At 46.9% G+C, this 16,730-nt stretch overlaps 1 protein-coding gene across 1 annotated transcript in view; it reads right to left on the bottom strand.

Annotated features, from left to right (window-relative positions):
* Positions 1–954: 954 nt before the first annotated feature.
* The window catches only part of LOC126030150 (F-box/LRR-repeat protein 12-like), a 106,219-nt gene continuing 90,443 nt past the window's right edge, over positions 955–16,730 (bottom strand). Inside the window, exons 4-5 of the mRNA XM_049788333.1 lie at positions 3,158–3,470; positions 955–1,091 (exon numbers count right to left, since the gene is read on the bottom strand). Of these exons, the coding sequence (XP_049644290.1) occupies positions 955–1,091; positions 3,158–3,470 (450 nt within the window). The remainder of the gene's footprint in view (positions 1,092–3,157; positions 3,471–16,730) is intronic.

Genomic DNA, 16,730 nt, shown 5'->3' with positions numbered 1-16,730 from the left:
GGGCAATGGAAATTGTGCCTGGGAATTCACTTACCGAGTAATGTCAAACAGAAGGTGTTTGACACAGGGATCCTCAAAATTTTGAAACAGAGGGCCAATCTACTGTCCCTCAGAAATGGTACTGGACTAGAGTTAAAAGAAAACCCAACCATGAACGATAGTGGCCCGTGGGCTGTAGTCTGAGGAGTCCAGAGGCAGAGAGGAGGGGGGAGTCAGACTGTGGGCCCCATTCCAGACATGTGCACAGTGGGCCTGGGTCATTTGGTCTCTAAGCAGGACAGAGAGCAGCGGTAAACACACCTGGCAGGATGGGTGAATGTCCTCGGAGAGTCAAATATGACCTGCAGGCCATAGTTTGAGGACCCCTGACAGAAAAATCTGTCCTTCAAATGCTGTGAAATGGCTTGGTAAACTGGAGCCAGCAAGTGTTCTGAGGCTGAAGTGCTGCAAGGCCAAAGCCTGTGAGAGCCCCTGTGAAGCACTTGGGACTTTGGATTAAGAAATTTCTCAGTAGCTTACTGGGTTCTCCACGAACACCCACCACACACCCCTCAAGTGTTGGGTATACTTGCAGGCTAGCTGACAATGATGGACCTCTTAGGCTGCAGGACATGAACTATTCTTCAAGTGAGCCATTCTAGATGCTGTCAGAAATATTGTAAGGAGATGGCAGTGTCCAAGAATTCTGTGACAAAACAAAGGGGCCACAGGCCCATGCTGCCTGGCAACCAAGCAGAAGCAGACAGTTTCCTTTCCCCTCAGCTTGACTTTGCCTAGGGCAGGCTCAACTACTCGCGTCATGAAGGAAATCACGCCCATCTGGAGGTTTGTCCATCCAGACAAGGGGATGTCACAGTTGTGAATGTCAAGGAGGCAAAGAGTGTGAGGTAGGCTGGTCATGGGGCTGAGCAGCAGGTTGGCCATGTGCCTGGTCAGGCAATGAAAGTGGGGTCACTATTGGCTGAACACCTTGAAGAGCCCTGGCATCATCACGGGCAGTGTGGAACATGAAATCCAATCACCGAGAAAGTGGAGAGTGAGGGAGGTGCCTATATGCCAAGAAGGACAGGTCCCTTCTCCTTGGCCATGTACTGGGAGAGGCAGAGAGGAGAGGAGGCAGGTAAGAGATGAGCTTGCGCCCCCTTGAGGCTTCGAGATGAGATGGGCAGCCCCAACCCCACCCCACATACACATAGGAGCCCAGCTGCTCTTCATTTCCTTCTTCCCCTGGGAGAAACTTGAGGCCTTGAATATCATCTATCTATCTTCTCTCTCTCCCCAAGGAATCATCCACACCCCAGAAATTCTGCCTTTTCCCAATAAGGACACATGTTTCCCTACATGTTTCCTCTCCCATTTTTATCTCTGCCCTAGCACGCTGAGGACCCACACACACACGGTGGCCTTCAAGTGTTGTTCCCGGTCCATCCCAGATTGTTGCGGTGTCCAAAAGCAAACCCCACCAAAATGGTGCCTCTGGAGTGATAGCACAGTGAGGTGGGTGTTTGTCTTGCATACCGTCAACCCGCGTTCCATTCACAGCTCCAAACCTACCAGGAATGATTTTTAAGCTCCCATCCAGAGGGGATACATGTGTTTTCAGGGACCACACAAGCACCCCACACTTCTATACTGTTGCAGAACAACCCTTGATGGGGTTGACTGATGGAGGGATGGAGGACGAGGTCTTTCTCCTCCAGCTCAGACCACGCGTCTGCTACCCTCTTTAGCCAGTGGTTCTGAGGTGAATGCTAACAGGCATTCAGGCTTCTGAAGATATCAGCTTTATTCCGTGGAAAAGGCTGAAGCCAAAAGCCTCAGAATCAACCCCTGGAAAACCCACCCGCTTTCCTTCCACAGACCCTTGCTTTTATACATCATAATCAGGTACCACCCTAGTTTGGGAGGAAAATCAGGTCACACCCTAGGCTAGGGCACAATCACCAATCAGGATAGTATCAGTAACATAATAATCCCATGGAAATGTTTACATACACAACACTATACTTGCTCTGTGGCCCAATGTTTCTGTTTTATTTAGTTTAACTTTTTTTGTTTGTTTTTTGGGTCACACCCAGCAGCGCTCAGGGGTTACTCCTGGCTCTACTCTGAGAAATCGCTCCTGGCAGGTTTGGGGGACCATATGGGATGCAGGGATTCGAACCACCATCCTTCTGCATGTAAGGCAAACTCTCTGCCTCCATGCTATCTCTCCGGCCCATTTCTGTTTTGTTTTTAACTGATATTTATAGTACTATTTTCTCCATTTTCCCCATTAGGTATAAAAATATGTTACACAGATTGATTCAACAATTGTTACAAAATGATGGAAGGTACTGCTGGAAAGGGACCAAACCCAGAGGAACTGTCAGGGCTGCCTGTGTGTGTTTGTCTCCTGTCCTGTCTCCTAAACCTCTTGGGAGTGAGCCAAAAGGGCTCAGAAAAGTCGCTCTCCCAGAGGTTCCAGAAGAGCATGGCAACTCCGCAGCCTTGAGCTCTTTCTAAGGAAAGAACGCCACTGCAACAAGAAGAAAAAAAATCACACTGAGAACTGAGCAGGATCACTGAAGCCCAGCTTTTCTCCCCGGACTGTCTTCACTGCTGCGTGTTCTGGCGTAAGATTTGATCCCGTGTGAGGCTTCATCCATGGAGGGCTCCCCTCCTTGGAGGCAAGTCCACCCACCCAGAAAGGGCAGAGCTAGAGAAGCATGGCCGTGCACATCATTTAGCCAATGAATACCACCACAACACGTAGAAAAACACACAATACAAGTGTGACAACGGGGAGAGAACACAGGCCAGCATCAGACATAGAGAATGAAGATGACAATCCTGATGACCAGGAAACAGCCAACCAATTAATCAATCTCTCAGAGAAGGAGTTTAGACAAGAAATATGGAAGGTGCTCAAAGAACTCAGAGAAACCACGGATCAAGTTGAACAGAACACTAAAAAGAACCAAGAACATTTAAAGACAGAAATCACAAAATTTAAACTGAAATAACAGGTCAAATAACAGGCTTCAAAAAATGGACCTGTGATAAGGACAGACATCACAGAGTGAACTTGTAAGAATTCTTCGGATTGCTGGTGTAACTTCACCAGTCAGTGCTCCTGGGGGAGCCGCCCCAACAATGACCCGACAGTGGGGCAAACCTTCCTTCAGCATCGACTCAGCTTCCTGCCCCTCCCAGCCCTGCCCCTGCAGCTCCAGGACCCTCAGCCGGGGCAAGGTGAGGCAGGAGGAGAGGAGGGCTGCAAATGGGATCAGGCACAACTCATCAGTGCCACACTTCGAGAAAAGACAGAGACTGGCCAGCTTGGGGAGCCCCTCCAGCGCCTCCAGGCCTGTGGCTGTGAGGGTCCCAACAGTCACCCGGATGTGGCGCACATCCCGAAGGTGGCGGCTGATGGACTGCAGGGCACTGTCAGTGGAGATGTAGCTGCCCAGAATCTCGATCCTCTGCAGGTGGCTCAGCTCCCGGAGGCCACTGTCCAGCCCCTCCTGGGTGAGTCTGTAGGTGCCACATAAGATAAGAGAGCGCAGTGCAGGCAAGCAAGTGAGGCGCCTCAGGTGGCAGTCCTGGAAGGTGGGCATGTGGTTCAGCACCAGCTGCTGCAGGTGAGGCAGCGCGCCCTTGTCCTCCTTACGTGCCATCCAAACCCGGGAGATGTCACAAAGGTGCAGCTCCAGGCGTAACAGTGTGCCAGGCAGGCTGCCCATGGGGACGGAGCAAAGTCCAACGAAACGGATGCTGAGGCTCTGCAGGTGGGGGCACTTCTGGCCCAGCACCTTGAAGAGCTCTGGATGAATGCTATGGAATGTACATTTGAATTTAGATTTCGACAGCACGTGGCCCTGCAGACACAGAGACTGCAGGTTGGACCTTATGTAGCGGCGCAGGACATGCCAGATGATCCTGAAGCGCACCTAGAGAGGTAGGCAGGTAACAGGTGAGCTTGGGACCCATCTGGGCTTGGAGATGGTCAGCCCCCAAATAGAGGCATAGCTGCTCCCTGTTTCTTTCCATCCACTGGGTGAGCCTTGTAGCTCTAAATCTTGTAAACCAAGGCCTGTACACACGCTTGCCTTCTAAACATGCAGTTTGTCTGTCTGTCTCTCTCTGTCTCTATCTATCTATGTCCCTCCTTCCCTCGCAACCAATCCATTCACTCCCCTGAAATTCTGCCTTTTCCCAGTCCGGACACATGCCGGGCATCTTTTGTCACCCATTTTGATCTGCTACAACACACTGAGGACCCACAGGGTGGTCCGCTATTGCTGTTTCCCTTCATACAGGACTCTTGTGGTGTCTAAAAACTACAGCCCACAAGTCAGGGCAGAGCCACAGTGATAGCACAAAGGGGTGGGTGTTTGCCTTGAGTGTGTTCGACCCAGGTTCAATCTTTGGCATACCATAGCGCCCCCATGGCCTGCCAGAAGTGATTTCTGAGTGCAAAGGTCAGAGGAACCCCTGAGTGTCCAAGCTGAGACCCAAAAACAATCTTAAAAAGGGGGGGGGGTGGCTAGAGAACTATAGTTAGATAGTTTCTATCTGGGGAACAAGCTTGGTACTTGGGAGCCTGGAGTTCAATGCCACATTTTCTGTGCAGGACGAGAGTATACCAAATATGCCCCATCCAGCCCAGAGTAGCCCCTCCCTGATTAATACCAAATATGGCTCAAATCCCCCATTCTCAAAAATTTTTTTTTATTTTTGGGCCACACTCGGTGACAGTGACACACAGGGGTTATTTCTGGCTATGTACTCAGAAATTGTTAGTGGCTTGGAGGACCGTATGGGACACAGTGGATTGAACAGGTCTCACCAGGCAGCAATGTGAAGCCAAAGGTCTTCCCGCTATGCTATGCTCTTGTCCCCCAGAATATACATTTTTAAGATTCCTTCAATTTGTTGGAAACACACCAGAAGACGTGAGCGTTACTTCAGCTCAATTCTCAAGAATACCCATGAGGGGCCAGAGCAGTGGTGCAAGTGGTAAGGCCTGTCCCTTGCCTGTGTTAGGGGATGGACTGCGGTTTACTCTCCTGGTCCCCCAAGCCAGGAGCAATTTCTGAGTGCAGAGCCAGGAGTAAGCCCTGAGCATCACCGGGTGTGACGGCAGAAAATCAAAAACTAAAAGAAGAATATTTTTGAGGTGCCAGCAATGTCATAAAGGGCAATTTCACGTCCGTCTTCAATGTTTCCAGCACTATCTCTGAATGTATATATTTGGCTTTGAGCCACACCCAGCCGTGATTAGCGTGAACCCGAGCACTGTGCTCAAGAACCCGTGGCGGGTGTGGGGGGGGGGACATCATCGGTTCCCGGGATGACTGAGCCTGGACCTGCCACTGCCCTGCAATCGCCACACACACACACACACACACACACACACACACACACACTTGTCCTCTGCAGGTGGCCCTGGCTGCTTGGCTCCCTGCTCGAGGAGTCCATTCACTGAAGGTGCGAGTTGTTCCCTGAGCATTCTTTTCCCTCCCAACAGCAGAGTTAGTGGCCCCCGCCCTGGCCCTGACCGGGTCCCCGGCTGCTCCCCATACCTCCTGGAGCGGCAGGTCCGCGTGTCGCCACACCCAGGGGTCCCGCAGGAGCGTCATCCAGCGCCGGCAGACCCTGAGGGCAGGAGGGAGAGAGGGAGGCGAAGCCCGAGTCAGGGCGGCCCAGGGCTCAGAACTCGGGGCGCCCGGGACCCGCCTCACCTGGCGCTGCGGACCCGCTCGCGCACCGGGAGGAGCGACAGGATCGCCAGCAGCACCAGGTCCGGCAGGTCGTCCAGAGACGCCATCGGCCGCGGGGAGTCGTGCGGGAGATCCGGGGCGACGTGGGGAGTTCGATGCAAGTTCCGAGGCGATCCGGGACAGAGGAGGGGGAACGGGTATATATACTGCTGGGCGGGGCTAAGAGGGCCGCGGGGCGTGGCCACCAGGAAGACCAATCCCAGAAGGAGCAACGGCCGAGCCACACCCCTTAAGGGCGGTGACATACTGTTTCGGGGCGGGGCTACAACGGACCACCGCGGAAGCGCCGCTGGGCGGGCGGCTGGTGGCTGGGGGCGTGGCCTGGCTCCTGGGAATCCCGCGTGGAGGCCGAGTCAGCGCGAGGCAAGCAACGGACAGCGTTCCCGCAAAGCAGGAGTCGGGGCGGGAGGCGGGGAAGGAGCGATCGCGGCCTTAGGGCCCGCTCTGACGGATTGAGAACAGAGATGGAGCAAAGCAGCGCGGGGATGGCATTGGCCTTGCACGCGGCCGACCCGGGATGGACTTGGGTTCGAGTCTCTGCCTCTCATAGGGTCCCAGAGCCTGCCAGGTTCGATTTCTGAGCCTAGAGCCAGGCGGAACCGCTGAGCACCCCTGGGTGTGGCCCTCCAGAAAAGTAACTAAATAAAGCCTTGCTTTCTTTTTTTTTTTTTATATACAACTATTATCATTTTTATTTTAAAAAATTAAATCACCATGATATACAGTTAAAAAGTTGTGGGTAGGGAGATTCAACAATACAACAATACAATGCTCTAACAGCCTTTTCTTCAACAGTGTCCATTTTCCACCTTCAATTTGCCCAGTTACTTTCCTGTACCCCATTACTACCACCAGCCTGCCTCTATGGCACTTTTCTTCTCTATCTTTTTTTTTTTTGGTTTTTGAGTCATACCCATCAGCTCTCAGGAGTCACTCCCAGATCTGTGCTCAGAAGTCACTCCTGGCAGGCTCGGGGCACCATATGGGATGCCAGGGAATCGAACCCGGGTCTGTTCCAGGACAGTCATGTGCAAAGCCTTGCTTTCTTAAATAAATAAATAAATAAATAAATAAATAAATATATAAATAAATCAAAAGGTTGCCATGTATATTTTTAATTAATGAATTTTGCTTTACTTGTTTGGACAAGTCCAGAATATCTGGGACCCAAGGGGGCATGTGAGGGACAGGGAGGACACAGCATGCAAAGCAAGAATTGGCCACTATGCATGCTCCCTCTCACTCACCCATTGGGGTTCAGCAATTCTCTTTCTCTGTTAGTCTCACTATGTCTGTCTGCCATTGGGATCCAGCCACTTCTGGAAGTTCTGCCTTTTCCACTAGGACAACTGCAGGGCATCTTTCCCCCCCACATCTGATCCCACATACACCATGCTGATGACCAGATGGCCTTCACGTGTTGTTCGCTCCATACCACACTGTTGGTTTTCAAAAACAAACACCCAAAATACAGCCTTGGGTCTGATAGCACAGTGGGAGGGTGATTTCCTTGCAGTGTTCTATCCAGGCCCCATCCCCGGTTTCCTATAAGGTTGCCCAACCCATGTCTGCCAGGAGTGAGTTCTGAACTCAGAGCCAGAGGAACCTCTGAGAGCTGATGCTCAAAAACCAATCTGAAAAGGAACAACAGAGAATTGGGGACGAGAGATAGCATGGAGGTAAGGCCTTGCATGCCAAAGGATGGTGGTTCAAATCCCGGCATCCCAGATGGGCTCCCGAGCCTGCCAGGAGCAATTTCTGATCAATCTCTGATTAATGCATGAACTATGTGGAAGATACTTTTACATGTCCCAAAAGAAATGGTGACCAAGGGCAAGACAATATCTTATAAATGCCAAACAGCCTTTTATAGCTATGAACTAGCTGGATACCTGCGCTCTGTGGGACAGAAACCATTTCCCATGAGCCTTGTGAGAACCGGTTACCCCAACATATATTCAACTCTGATTTCAAAATCTTAGGGTTCAAATCCTATTTGAAAGTTAATATATTTACAAAGAAAACAAGAGTTTCATTCAAGTTTCTAACATATTTTCTTGTAACTGCTGTACAATCTCTAGTCTTCAGAATTGACTTTTTTAGTGAAAACCTCCATTTTCATTCTGAGCTGCTAAAATAGCCGATATTTAATTATGTAGGAGTTGAAAACTATAAAAGTACACCCTTAATGTTTTTACTATATTGCATTTAGAATGATATGCATACCTGAAAAACAATTGAATAATGATATAGTTACCACTTCTTTCTTTCTACATTCACATGGTGCTAAGAAAGACTTCAACGGGCCCGGAGAGATAGCACAGCGGCGTTTGCCTTGCAAGCAGCCGATCCAGGACCAAAGGTGGTTGGTTCGAATCCCGGTGTCCCATATGGTCCCCCGTGCCTGCCAGGAGCTATTTCTGAGCAGACAGCCAGGAGTAACCCTTGAGCACTGGTGGGTGTGGCCCAAAAACCAAAAAAAAAAAAAAAAAAAAGAAAAACTTCAACGTTATTAAGGCTGCATCAAACAGCTTTTCAAACTGCCATGGAGTAGTTGGTCTGAGTGGATAGCATTGATACAAGTCATTGTTCTCTTTTTCAACTTAGGTCATCCAGCTTTGCTCTAATATTGATTGAGGTTCCTGTTCATGGGAATCTTTTCCAGAGTATGTTTGGACCCGATTTCTGAAAGGAAGAAGACCAAATCCAAAGTTACATATATTTTTATTTTTAAATTGATCATCAAGGTTTTTGATGGAATGATGTATAGTGTAATACAATCACCAAAACAAAGTGAGGAGGATTTTACATTACATGATCTTAATGCCCTGCTCTTATAAGATCAACTTCAAGCTCTCACTGGTGCACCTTTCCAAGTGGGTTCTGATTTGAGTTGATTTTGTGAGAGTGATATTTTTCAGAGTGTTTTTAGTTCAATCCCAGTGAAAACTTTTGTCATGCTTATTAAAATTGTGTCAACAATTGTAATTCTGACAGTTATATTCCTTGTCAATTAGTACTGAGAAAATGCTTTTTGATAAATAAGAAAGCATACAAACAAACACAAACTTTGCATTGATTTCCAATCTCTAGTATGGTCGTTGAAAGCCACTTGCATACTGATTTCTCTGACTAGTCTCTGTTCTGGTTTAGCATTTCTTTATCCTTTTTTTTTTTTTTTTTCCTTTTTTCTTTTCTTGCTTTTTGGGCCCACCCTATGACTCTCTGAAGTCACTACTGGCTGTGTACTCAGTAATCACTCCTGGCTTGGGGGACCATATGGAATGCAGGGTTCAAATGGAGGTCCTTCCTGGGTCAGCTTCGTGCAAGGCAAACGCCTCACAGCTGCGCTATCGCTCAGGTCCCTGGTTTAGCATTTCTGAACTGGTGTGGAGACATCCCAGGAGATTCTACAGGCAAGTTGTCCCTGGATCATTGGAATGAGAGCACAAACAGGGAGGAAGCAGGAACTTGCCTCAGTGCTCTGCACATCTGGCGAAAGTGCCAGTTGGATTTCTTACCTCTCGTTTTGTGTCTTCTACCAATATTGGCAACTTCAGTGACAACTTGCACTTTGGAGACCCCGAAACTATGTCTTAGGCTATGAACTTGGAGGCATGTAAGAGGAAAGAAAACCATCTGCCTGTCATGTGAATATCTAACATTTTATATTTGATGTAAGTCTATACAATCATACACATCAAATATCTGCATAGGCAGAGATGAAATATAAGTATGGAACAGGATCATGTATTTAATGCGATATCAGCTGCATTATATATAAAGGTATTTTATGTGAACATAATGTGCATATTGAAATGTAAGTGTTCTGTACTCAGCTTTGCAATTGAGATAACAGGATAGTTTGTAAACTATCCGGTGCCAAGCAGCTGGGGCTCTGTGGTGAGCGGCGCTCCTCCCAGCGTTGGGTTCCAGCGACAGCTTCGTTTGCTCGTGGCGCACCTGCACCTGCGGATGGGCCGCCCTGGGGCTCCGGGACTGCTCGGCCCCTCCTAGGCGGGCCGCCCCTGTTTTCAGCCCCGCAGCCCCTAGACGGGCTCCCCTAACCCATGTCTGCCGGGCTCGGCGACTCTCAGGGCTCCTCTTGGCTCCGCGCTCAGAAATCGCTCTGGCAGGCTCCCTGGACCACATTGAAACCGGGATCGAACCGCCTTCCCCCCTGGCTCGGCCGCCTGCAAGGCAAAGCCTCACCTCGGAGCTGTCGCTCTGGCCAAGGTCGGAGAATCCTAAAGAGACTTCATGCGAAGGAGCCCCAATTCAGCCGTTTCCAGAACTGCCACCCAGGATGGATCATGTGCGAGAACTCAGGAAAACAATGGGCTTGCTATGAGTGATGAGGGTAGCAGGTAAAACATAACTCGCTTTTTAAAATTATTATGGAGGGACAATTGACCACTTCATTAGCCCTTTAAAACTGGACTCAGAACCCACCCACTCCTTCTCCAGGGTTCGGGGGTAGGCAGGAGAGGGAGAAAGCTGAAGCCTCTGACCAGGTTGGCTTCCTCTGATGACAAGTCCCCATCCTGAAGATGACTGTTCAGTAGCCTCATTCTCAGACCCAGATGTGGCTAAAAGTGTTCTTTCTAAACATCTAAAGATATATCCCCATTTTTCAGAATATTCTTTGTGAGCTCTGGGTTGAGAACCAGAAAAATTTCAAATGTACTTGGTATGATATCAAAATGGTCACCTTACATGAGAACAAGTTATGGAATAACAAAGTTATGGATGGCAAGTTTAGGGAAATTGTACTCCATTTAACCATAGGTTGTTGTGTCTCCAGTCACTATTCTCAAGGTGTTGGTAACATGGAAGTAGGACTTGCATAGTTAGATCTCTTACCTGGCTTTGGGGCAAACCAAGCTCTTCTGGTTCTGAATGCCAATAGAACTTTGCTATAGTTTATAGCATATACACTAATAATAGTGCTCCAGAGCTCCGTAATATTAAAATCTTTTCATGTTCTAATCTGTTTGTCCGTGCTTCTTTGGGAAAAGACTGAGTCGCAAATATTTTTACCCAACATATTTAATAAACCTTAAAAACAAGTGTTAAATGAACGGCCAAAGGAACCAATTTCCTAACCTCTAAAGCATAAATTGTTACTAGGGACTAAGGTAATTACTTGAAAAAAATTCTTAGACACCAAGTCCACAATGACCATATCAAAGCAAAGTTCATTTACTTGTTCTGATAATTCAGGCAAAATCCATTTCCTGATGCATCATCTAAAAGTTCTACTTTTCCTGGATGATATAGATAGAACAGTTAGATATTTAAAGTGGGGAAATGTTCCTAGGAACAATATTTTTTAAAGGACAATAAGAACTGCCTTGCATGTGGCTGACCTGGAATAGAACTCTGCAACCTCCTAGGCTCCTGAACATTTCCAGAAATGTCAGGGCATAGGAATAGAATTAAGCACTGTGCAAAGGCTGGTATGGACTAACTCCTTATTCCAAAACAAAATGGGGGGGGGTGAAATGTCATGATATTGTTTGTGTGTGTGTGTGTGTGTGTGTGTGTGTGTTTTCAGAAACCAATCAGTGATTTGAAGAGAAATCTCTTGGATCTGTGAAAATTTTGCTTTGGAACTGTTAATAAAAAGCATTTCACACATAATGTTTGTATGTAAAAGCCAGAATTTAATATCCATCAAAGTGACTACCCCGGATTTTCTTCTGTGATAATGTAATAGATCCTACGAATATAGAATCTACAAATAATGACAATTACTATATAAGTATCTAATGTCTTTTTAGTGATTTTAAGTGAAATGTAGCAAAAGCACAGTGTTGTAGTTTACTCACTTTGTTTTGAAACACTATATATTTTCAAGTGTGTCAGATTTGTTAAGTATTTTTTTGATTTTTGGGTCATACAATATAAAATTAAGAAAATAGAATACACAAAACTCTACCATGAACAGAATGGTAAAATTTCAGAGTCTAAGTTCAGCCCAATTATCAAAACTTCCTTTTTCAGTATATTCACTGTTAATTCCTATTTTTATTTAATTCGTAGGAATTATTCTCTGACCTTTCCTAATGCAGAGGATCATTCAATTCCTGAGTTCCTACTCTTTCAGGATACATTTTTGTTATTGAAAACATCTGTGTCAAAATGATATTATGGTTATCATGTATGTCTTAAGTAGACGTAGATTCTAGTCTGTTTTACAGTCATTTGACTTGCTGAAACTGGAAACCATGATTCTTTTTGAATATCACGTTCTTTAGTAGAAGGACATGATCATAAAAACATAATTTCTATGAATATCAGATAAGAAATAGTGCCTCAGTGAGCCCTGCTGTAGTGAACACTTCAAAAATGATCCATGGAACATTTCAACTACAATTCCATTTTTCAGTCTGTTATTTTAGGATATCTACATAATGAATACTGCCTCCCTTCAAGTGGATAATATAATTTCTTCATTGCATGCTGACAGAATGTTCAGAAGGGTAATTGGTGTCTTTTGGGGCATCTCAAGGCTATTAATCCTTTTCTTTTCTAATGTAGGGGAAAATCTCTCAGATGGAGCATAGAAAACATATGAAAGCTTTTTTTTTCTTTTACAACACTGCCGGCACATTGAAATAAATATGAAATAAATACACGAGGAGAGAATATTTAAAGATCTTATCCAAGAAAAGAGCAAACTAAATGTCAGATCTTCATAAGTTCTTTAATCAAAATTATTTTGTGGTTTTCTGACACATTCCTACAATTGGTCACTTGAACCAAGACCCGCAGATCCTAAAAGAACTGTCTTGTCACTGGAGTGTAAGGGTAATTTAATGCTTTTAAAAGTCAGATTTATGAGCAGTTGGGTAGGACTCAGGAATAGAATCTGGAAACTTTTTCATTTTAGTGCTGACTGAATGTCTCATCTTTGATCTTTGGTGAGTCTCTGAATCCCTGTTAGTTTCTTTATATGCTAAAAACAGAAACTATTATAGTACGAGTTTCTATAAGATTGTAGATTTTAACACGGTATCAAGTACCATTAAGATGTGTGCCGGTGAGGTGGCACTAGAGGTAAGGTATCTATCTGCCTTGCAAGCACTAGCCTAGGAAGGACCACTACCACGGTTCGATCCCCTAGCATCTCATATGGTCCCTCCAAGCCAGGGGCAATTTCTGAGCACTTATCCAGGAGTAACCCCTGAGCATCAAACGGGTGTGGCCTGAAATAACAAAAAAAGAAAGGGGGGGGGGTCGGGCCGTGGCGTTAGAGGTAAGTTGTCTGCCTTGCCTGCACTAGCCTTAGACGGACTGCGGTTTGATCCCCGGCGTCCCATATGATCCCCCAAGCCAGGAGCGACTTCTGAGCACATAGCCAGGAGTAACCCCTGAGCGTCACCAGTTGTGGCCCAAAAACCAAAAAAAAAAAAAAAAAAAAGGTGTTCTTTACATGACTGTAATCATACAACTATAATCATGTTTGTAATCACGGTGTTTAAATAAAGATAATTATAAAAAAATTAAAAAATGGGGAGGCACCTGATACAAATATGGTCTTTATTGAAAATATCAAAGCATGATATGAAAAGATGCCATAGCCAATTAAGAAACTAATATTTATTTGAATTCATGTTCTATGTCTTCAAATAGGCCTAAATATTAAACTTTGGTCTTACTACAGAAGTATGAAATAAGTGTTCTATTTTGGAAGATGAGGGTATGGGTTAGGTCATATCTTGCTTTGCTCAGGGTTTCTTCATTGATCTGTACTTAATGTTCACTCCTAGTGGAATTGAAGTGTCCTGCTGCATGTAACTCTTTAGTATATGTCTTTTTCATCTGGCAAAAAAACAAAAAAAAAGATGTGTAACAGTGGTCTATGATGGCTTTATATGTTTGCCTTGCAAACAGACACAGGACTTTGCAGGACTAACTGTACTTCAAATCCCGGCATCCCTCGTGGTCCCCAGTGCCTGAAAGGAGGGATTTCACAGTGCAGAGTCAGAAATAACCCGTAAACACAGCCAGGTTTGACGCAAAACCAAAAAAAAATAAAAAATAAAAAATAAAAAAAATCTTAGATTGGGTTGAAATATTAGAGAAGCAATTTCACGCAAAAGAAGCTTTTTTCCTCAATAATTTATATCAATTAAAATGTGAAGAGCACCCCATGGTATGGTAATAGGTTTTGTTATAATTATTTAAAACAAATCAAATTAATGCAGAGTAATTAAGGTCCATGGTAAATTGAGTGTGTTAATTAACTTTCGATGCTTATGAATGATCCACATATAAAAATATTTATATCATTTTTATTGCAAAATTGGGCAATGGAAATTGTGCCTGGGAATTCACTTACCGAGTAATGTCAAACAGAAGGTGTTTGACACAGGGATCCTCAAAATTTTGAAACAGAGGGCCAATCTACTGTCCCTCAGAAATGGAGGACTGGACTAGAGTTAAAAGAAAACCCAACCATGAACGATAGTGGCCCGTGGGCTGTAGTCTGAGGAGTCCAGAGGCAGAGAGGAGGGGGGAGTCAGACTGTGGGCCCCATTCCAGACATGTGCACAGGGGGCCTGGGTCATTTGGCCTCTAAGCAGGACAGACAGCACAGACAGCAGCGGTAAAAACACCTGGCAGGATGGGTGAATGTCCTCGGAGAGTCAAATGTGACCTGCGGGCCATAGTTTGAGGACCGCTGACAGAAAAATCTGTCCTTCAAATACTGTGAAATGGCTTGGTAAACTGGAGCCATCAAGTGTTCTGAGGCTGAAGTTCGGCGAGGCCAAAGCGTGTGAGAGCCCCCCGAGAAGCACCTGGGACTTTGGATTAAGAAATTCCTCAGTGGGCCCGGAGAGATAGCACAGCGGCCCTTAGCCTTGCAAGCAGCCCATGCAAGACCAAAGGTGGTTGATTCGAATTCCAGTGTCCCATATGGTCCTCCGTGCCTGCCAGGAGCTATTTCTGAGCAGACAGCCAGGAGTAACCCCTGAGCAATGCCGGGTGTGGCCCAAACACACACACAAAAAAAAAAAAAAGAAATTCCTCAGTGGCGCACTGGATTCTCAACGGACACCCACCACACACCCCTCAAGTGTTGGATATACTTGCAGGCCAGCTGACAATGATGGACCTCTTAGGCTGCAGGACATAAACTATTCTTCAAGTGAGCCATACTGGATGCTGTCAGAAATATTCTACTATATGTGCTGCCGAAGTGAGCACCTGTCAGAAATATTCTAAGGAGATTGCAGTGCCCAAGAATTCTGTGACAAAACAAAGGGGGCACAGGCCCATGCTGCCTGGCACCAAGCAGAAGCAGAGAGTTTCCTTTCCCCTCAGCTTGACATTTCCTAGGGCAGGCTCAACTACTCCCCTCATGAAGGAAAACACACCCATCTGGAGCTTTGTCCATCCAGACAAGGGGATGTCACAGCTGTGAATATCAAGGAGGCGAAGAGTGTGAGGCAGGCTGGTCATGGGGCTGAGCAGCAGGTTGGCCATGTGCCTGGTCAGGCAATAAAAGTGGGGTCACTAGTGGCTGAACACCTTGAAGAGCCCTGGCATCATCACTGGCAATGTGGAACCAGAAATCCAATCACTGTGAAAGTGGAGAGTGAGGGAGGTACCTATATGCCAAGGACAGGTCCCTTGTCCTTGGCCATGTACTGGGAGAGGCAGAGAGGAGAGGAGGCAGGTAACAGATGAGCTTGCACCCCTTGAGGCTGCGAGATGAGATGGGCCGCTCCCATCCCCCCACATACACATAGGAGCCCAGCTGCTTTCCTTCTGCTCAAGACTGTTTTGAAGAGCTCAGGGCTTTCCTTCTGCTCAAGACTGTTTTGGAGCTGCCTGGGCTGTCCAAAAGTGTTGTCTTTGCAACAGGTTAGACATGGAAATCTCAAATCATGTTTTGCTTTTCCTTTAATATGTTGATTTGAAATCATTCTAAGCAACAACTGTGGAGCCAGAGTGATTGTCACCCCGCCCCATCTTCCTGCATTGCCTACCTGATGGTAAGAGCAGCCCATTTCTGGGAGGGATCCTTGGCAGGCAGCAAAAGGAATGCCTCCCGATTGCCCCGCCCCGTGCTTCGCCCCACCCACTCTTAGTCTTGCCCCGCGAACCTGGCTCTTGGCCCCGCCCTCACAGCCCAGTAAGACCTGGGCCTGAGCTGAGGCCACGCCTCTCGAAGAGGCCACGGCCCGATCCTGTGTCCCCGCCCCGCGGAGACCACGCCCCTTGGCTAGCGTCCTAGGAGGCCAGAGAGGGCTTCCATGGGCGGAGTTAATGTTTTCAGCAGAAATTCTGGTCGGGGATTCTGCTTCCTCTGGATTTAGGATTCCTCCTAGACACTTAATTTTTATCTCAGTCTTCCTTGGACTATTGAGACAAGAGGGAAGTGCGCTGGTGTTTGACAAAAGAGTACCCCACTGTGTCAATAAATGCCCCTCAATTATTCCTGCCTCCCTCCCTCCCTCTCTCCTTCTCTCTCTCTCTCTCTCTCTCTCTCTCTCTCTCTCTCTCTCTCTCTCTCTCTCTCTCTCTCTCTCTCTCTCTCTCTCTCTCTCTCGCTCTCTCTCTCTCTCTCTCTCTCTCTCTCTCTCTCTCTCTCTCTCTCTCTCGTTTTTTTTGAGTCACACCTGGCAGTGCTCAGGGTTATTTACTCCTGGTTCTACAGTCAGAAATAGATCCTGACAGGCTCAGGGGACCATCTGGGATGCCAGTATTTGAACCACCGTCCTTGTGCATGCAAGGGAAACGCCCTAGCCCCGTGCTATCTACCTATCAGGCCCCTCTCTCTTTGAGGGGTGCAGTATTAAATTAATAATAGACCTCAATGCTGGCGGATGCTGGTGGATGGGTGGAGAGGCCTTCTTTGGCCAGGCCAGGCGCCTGCACCCCTTCCTGCTGGCAGGTCTGAGAGTTCAGGATCATGGTGAGGAAATGACCCACAAGCAGTCAGTAGAAGCC

The sequence above is a fragment of the Suncus etruscus genome, chromosome 15 (genome assembly GCF_024139225.1).
Source record: "Suncus etruscus isolate mSunEtr1 chromosome 15, mSunEtr1.pri.cur, whole genome shotgun sequence".
Lineage (NCBI taxonomy): Eukaryota > Metazoa > Chordata > Mammalia > Eulipotyphla > Soricidae > Suncus > Suncus etruscus.
This window is presented reverse-complemented; position numbering and strand designations above follow the sequence as displayed.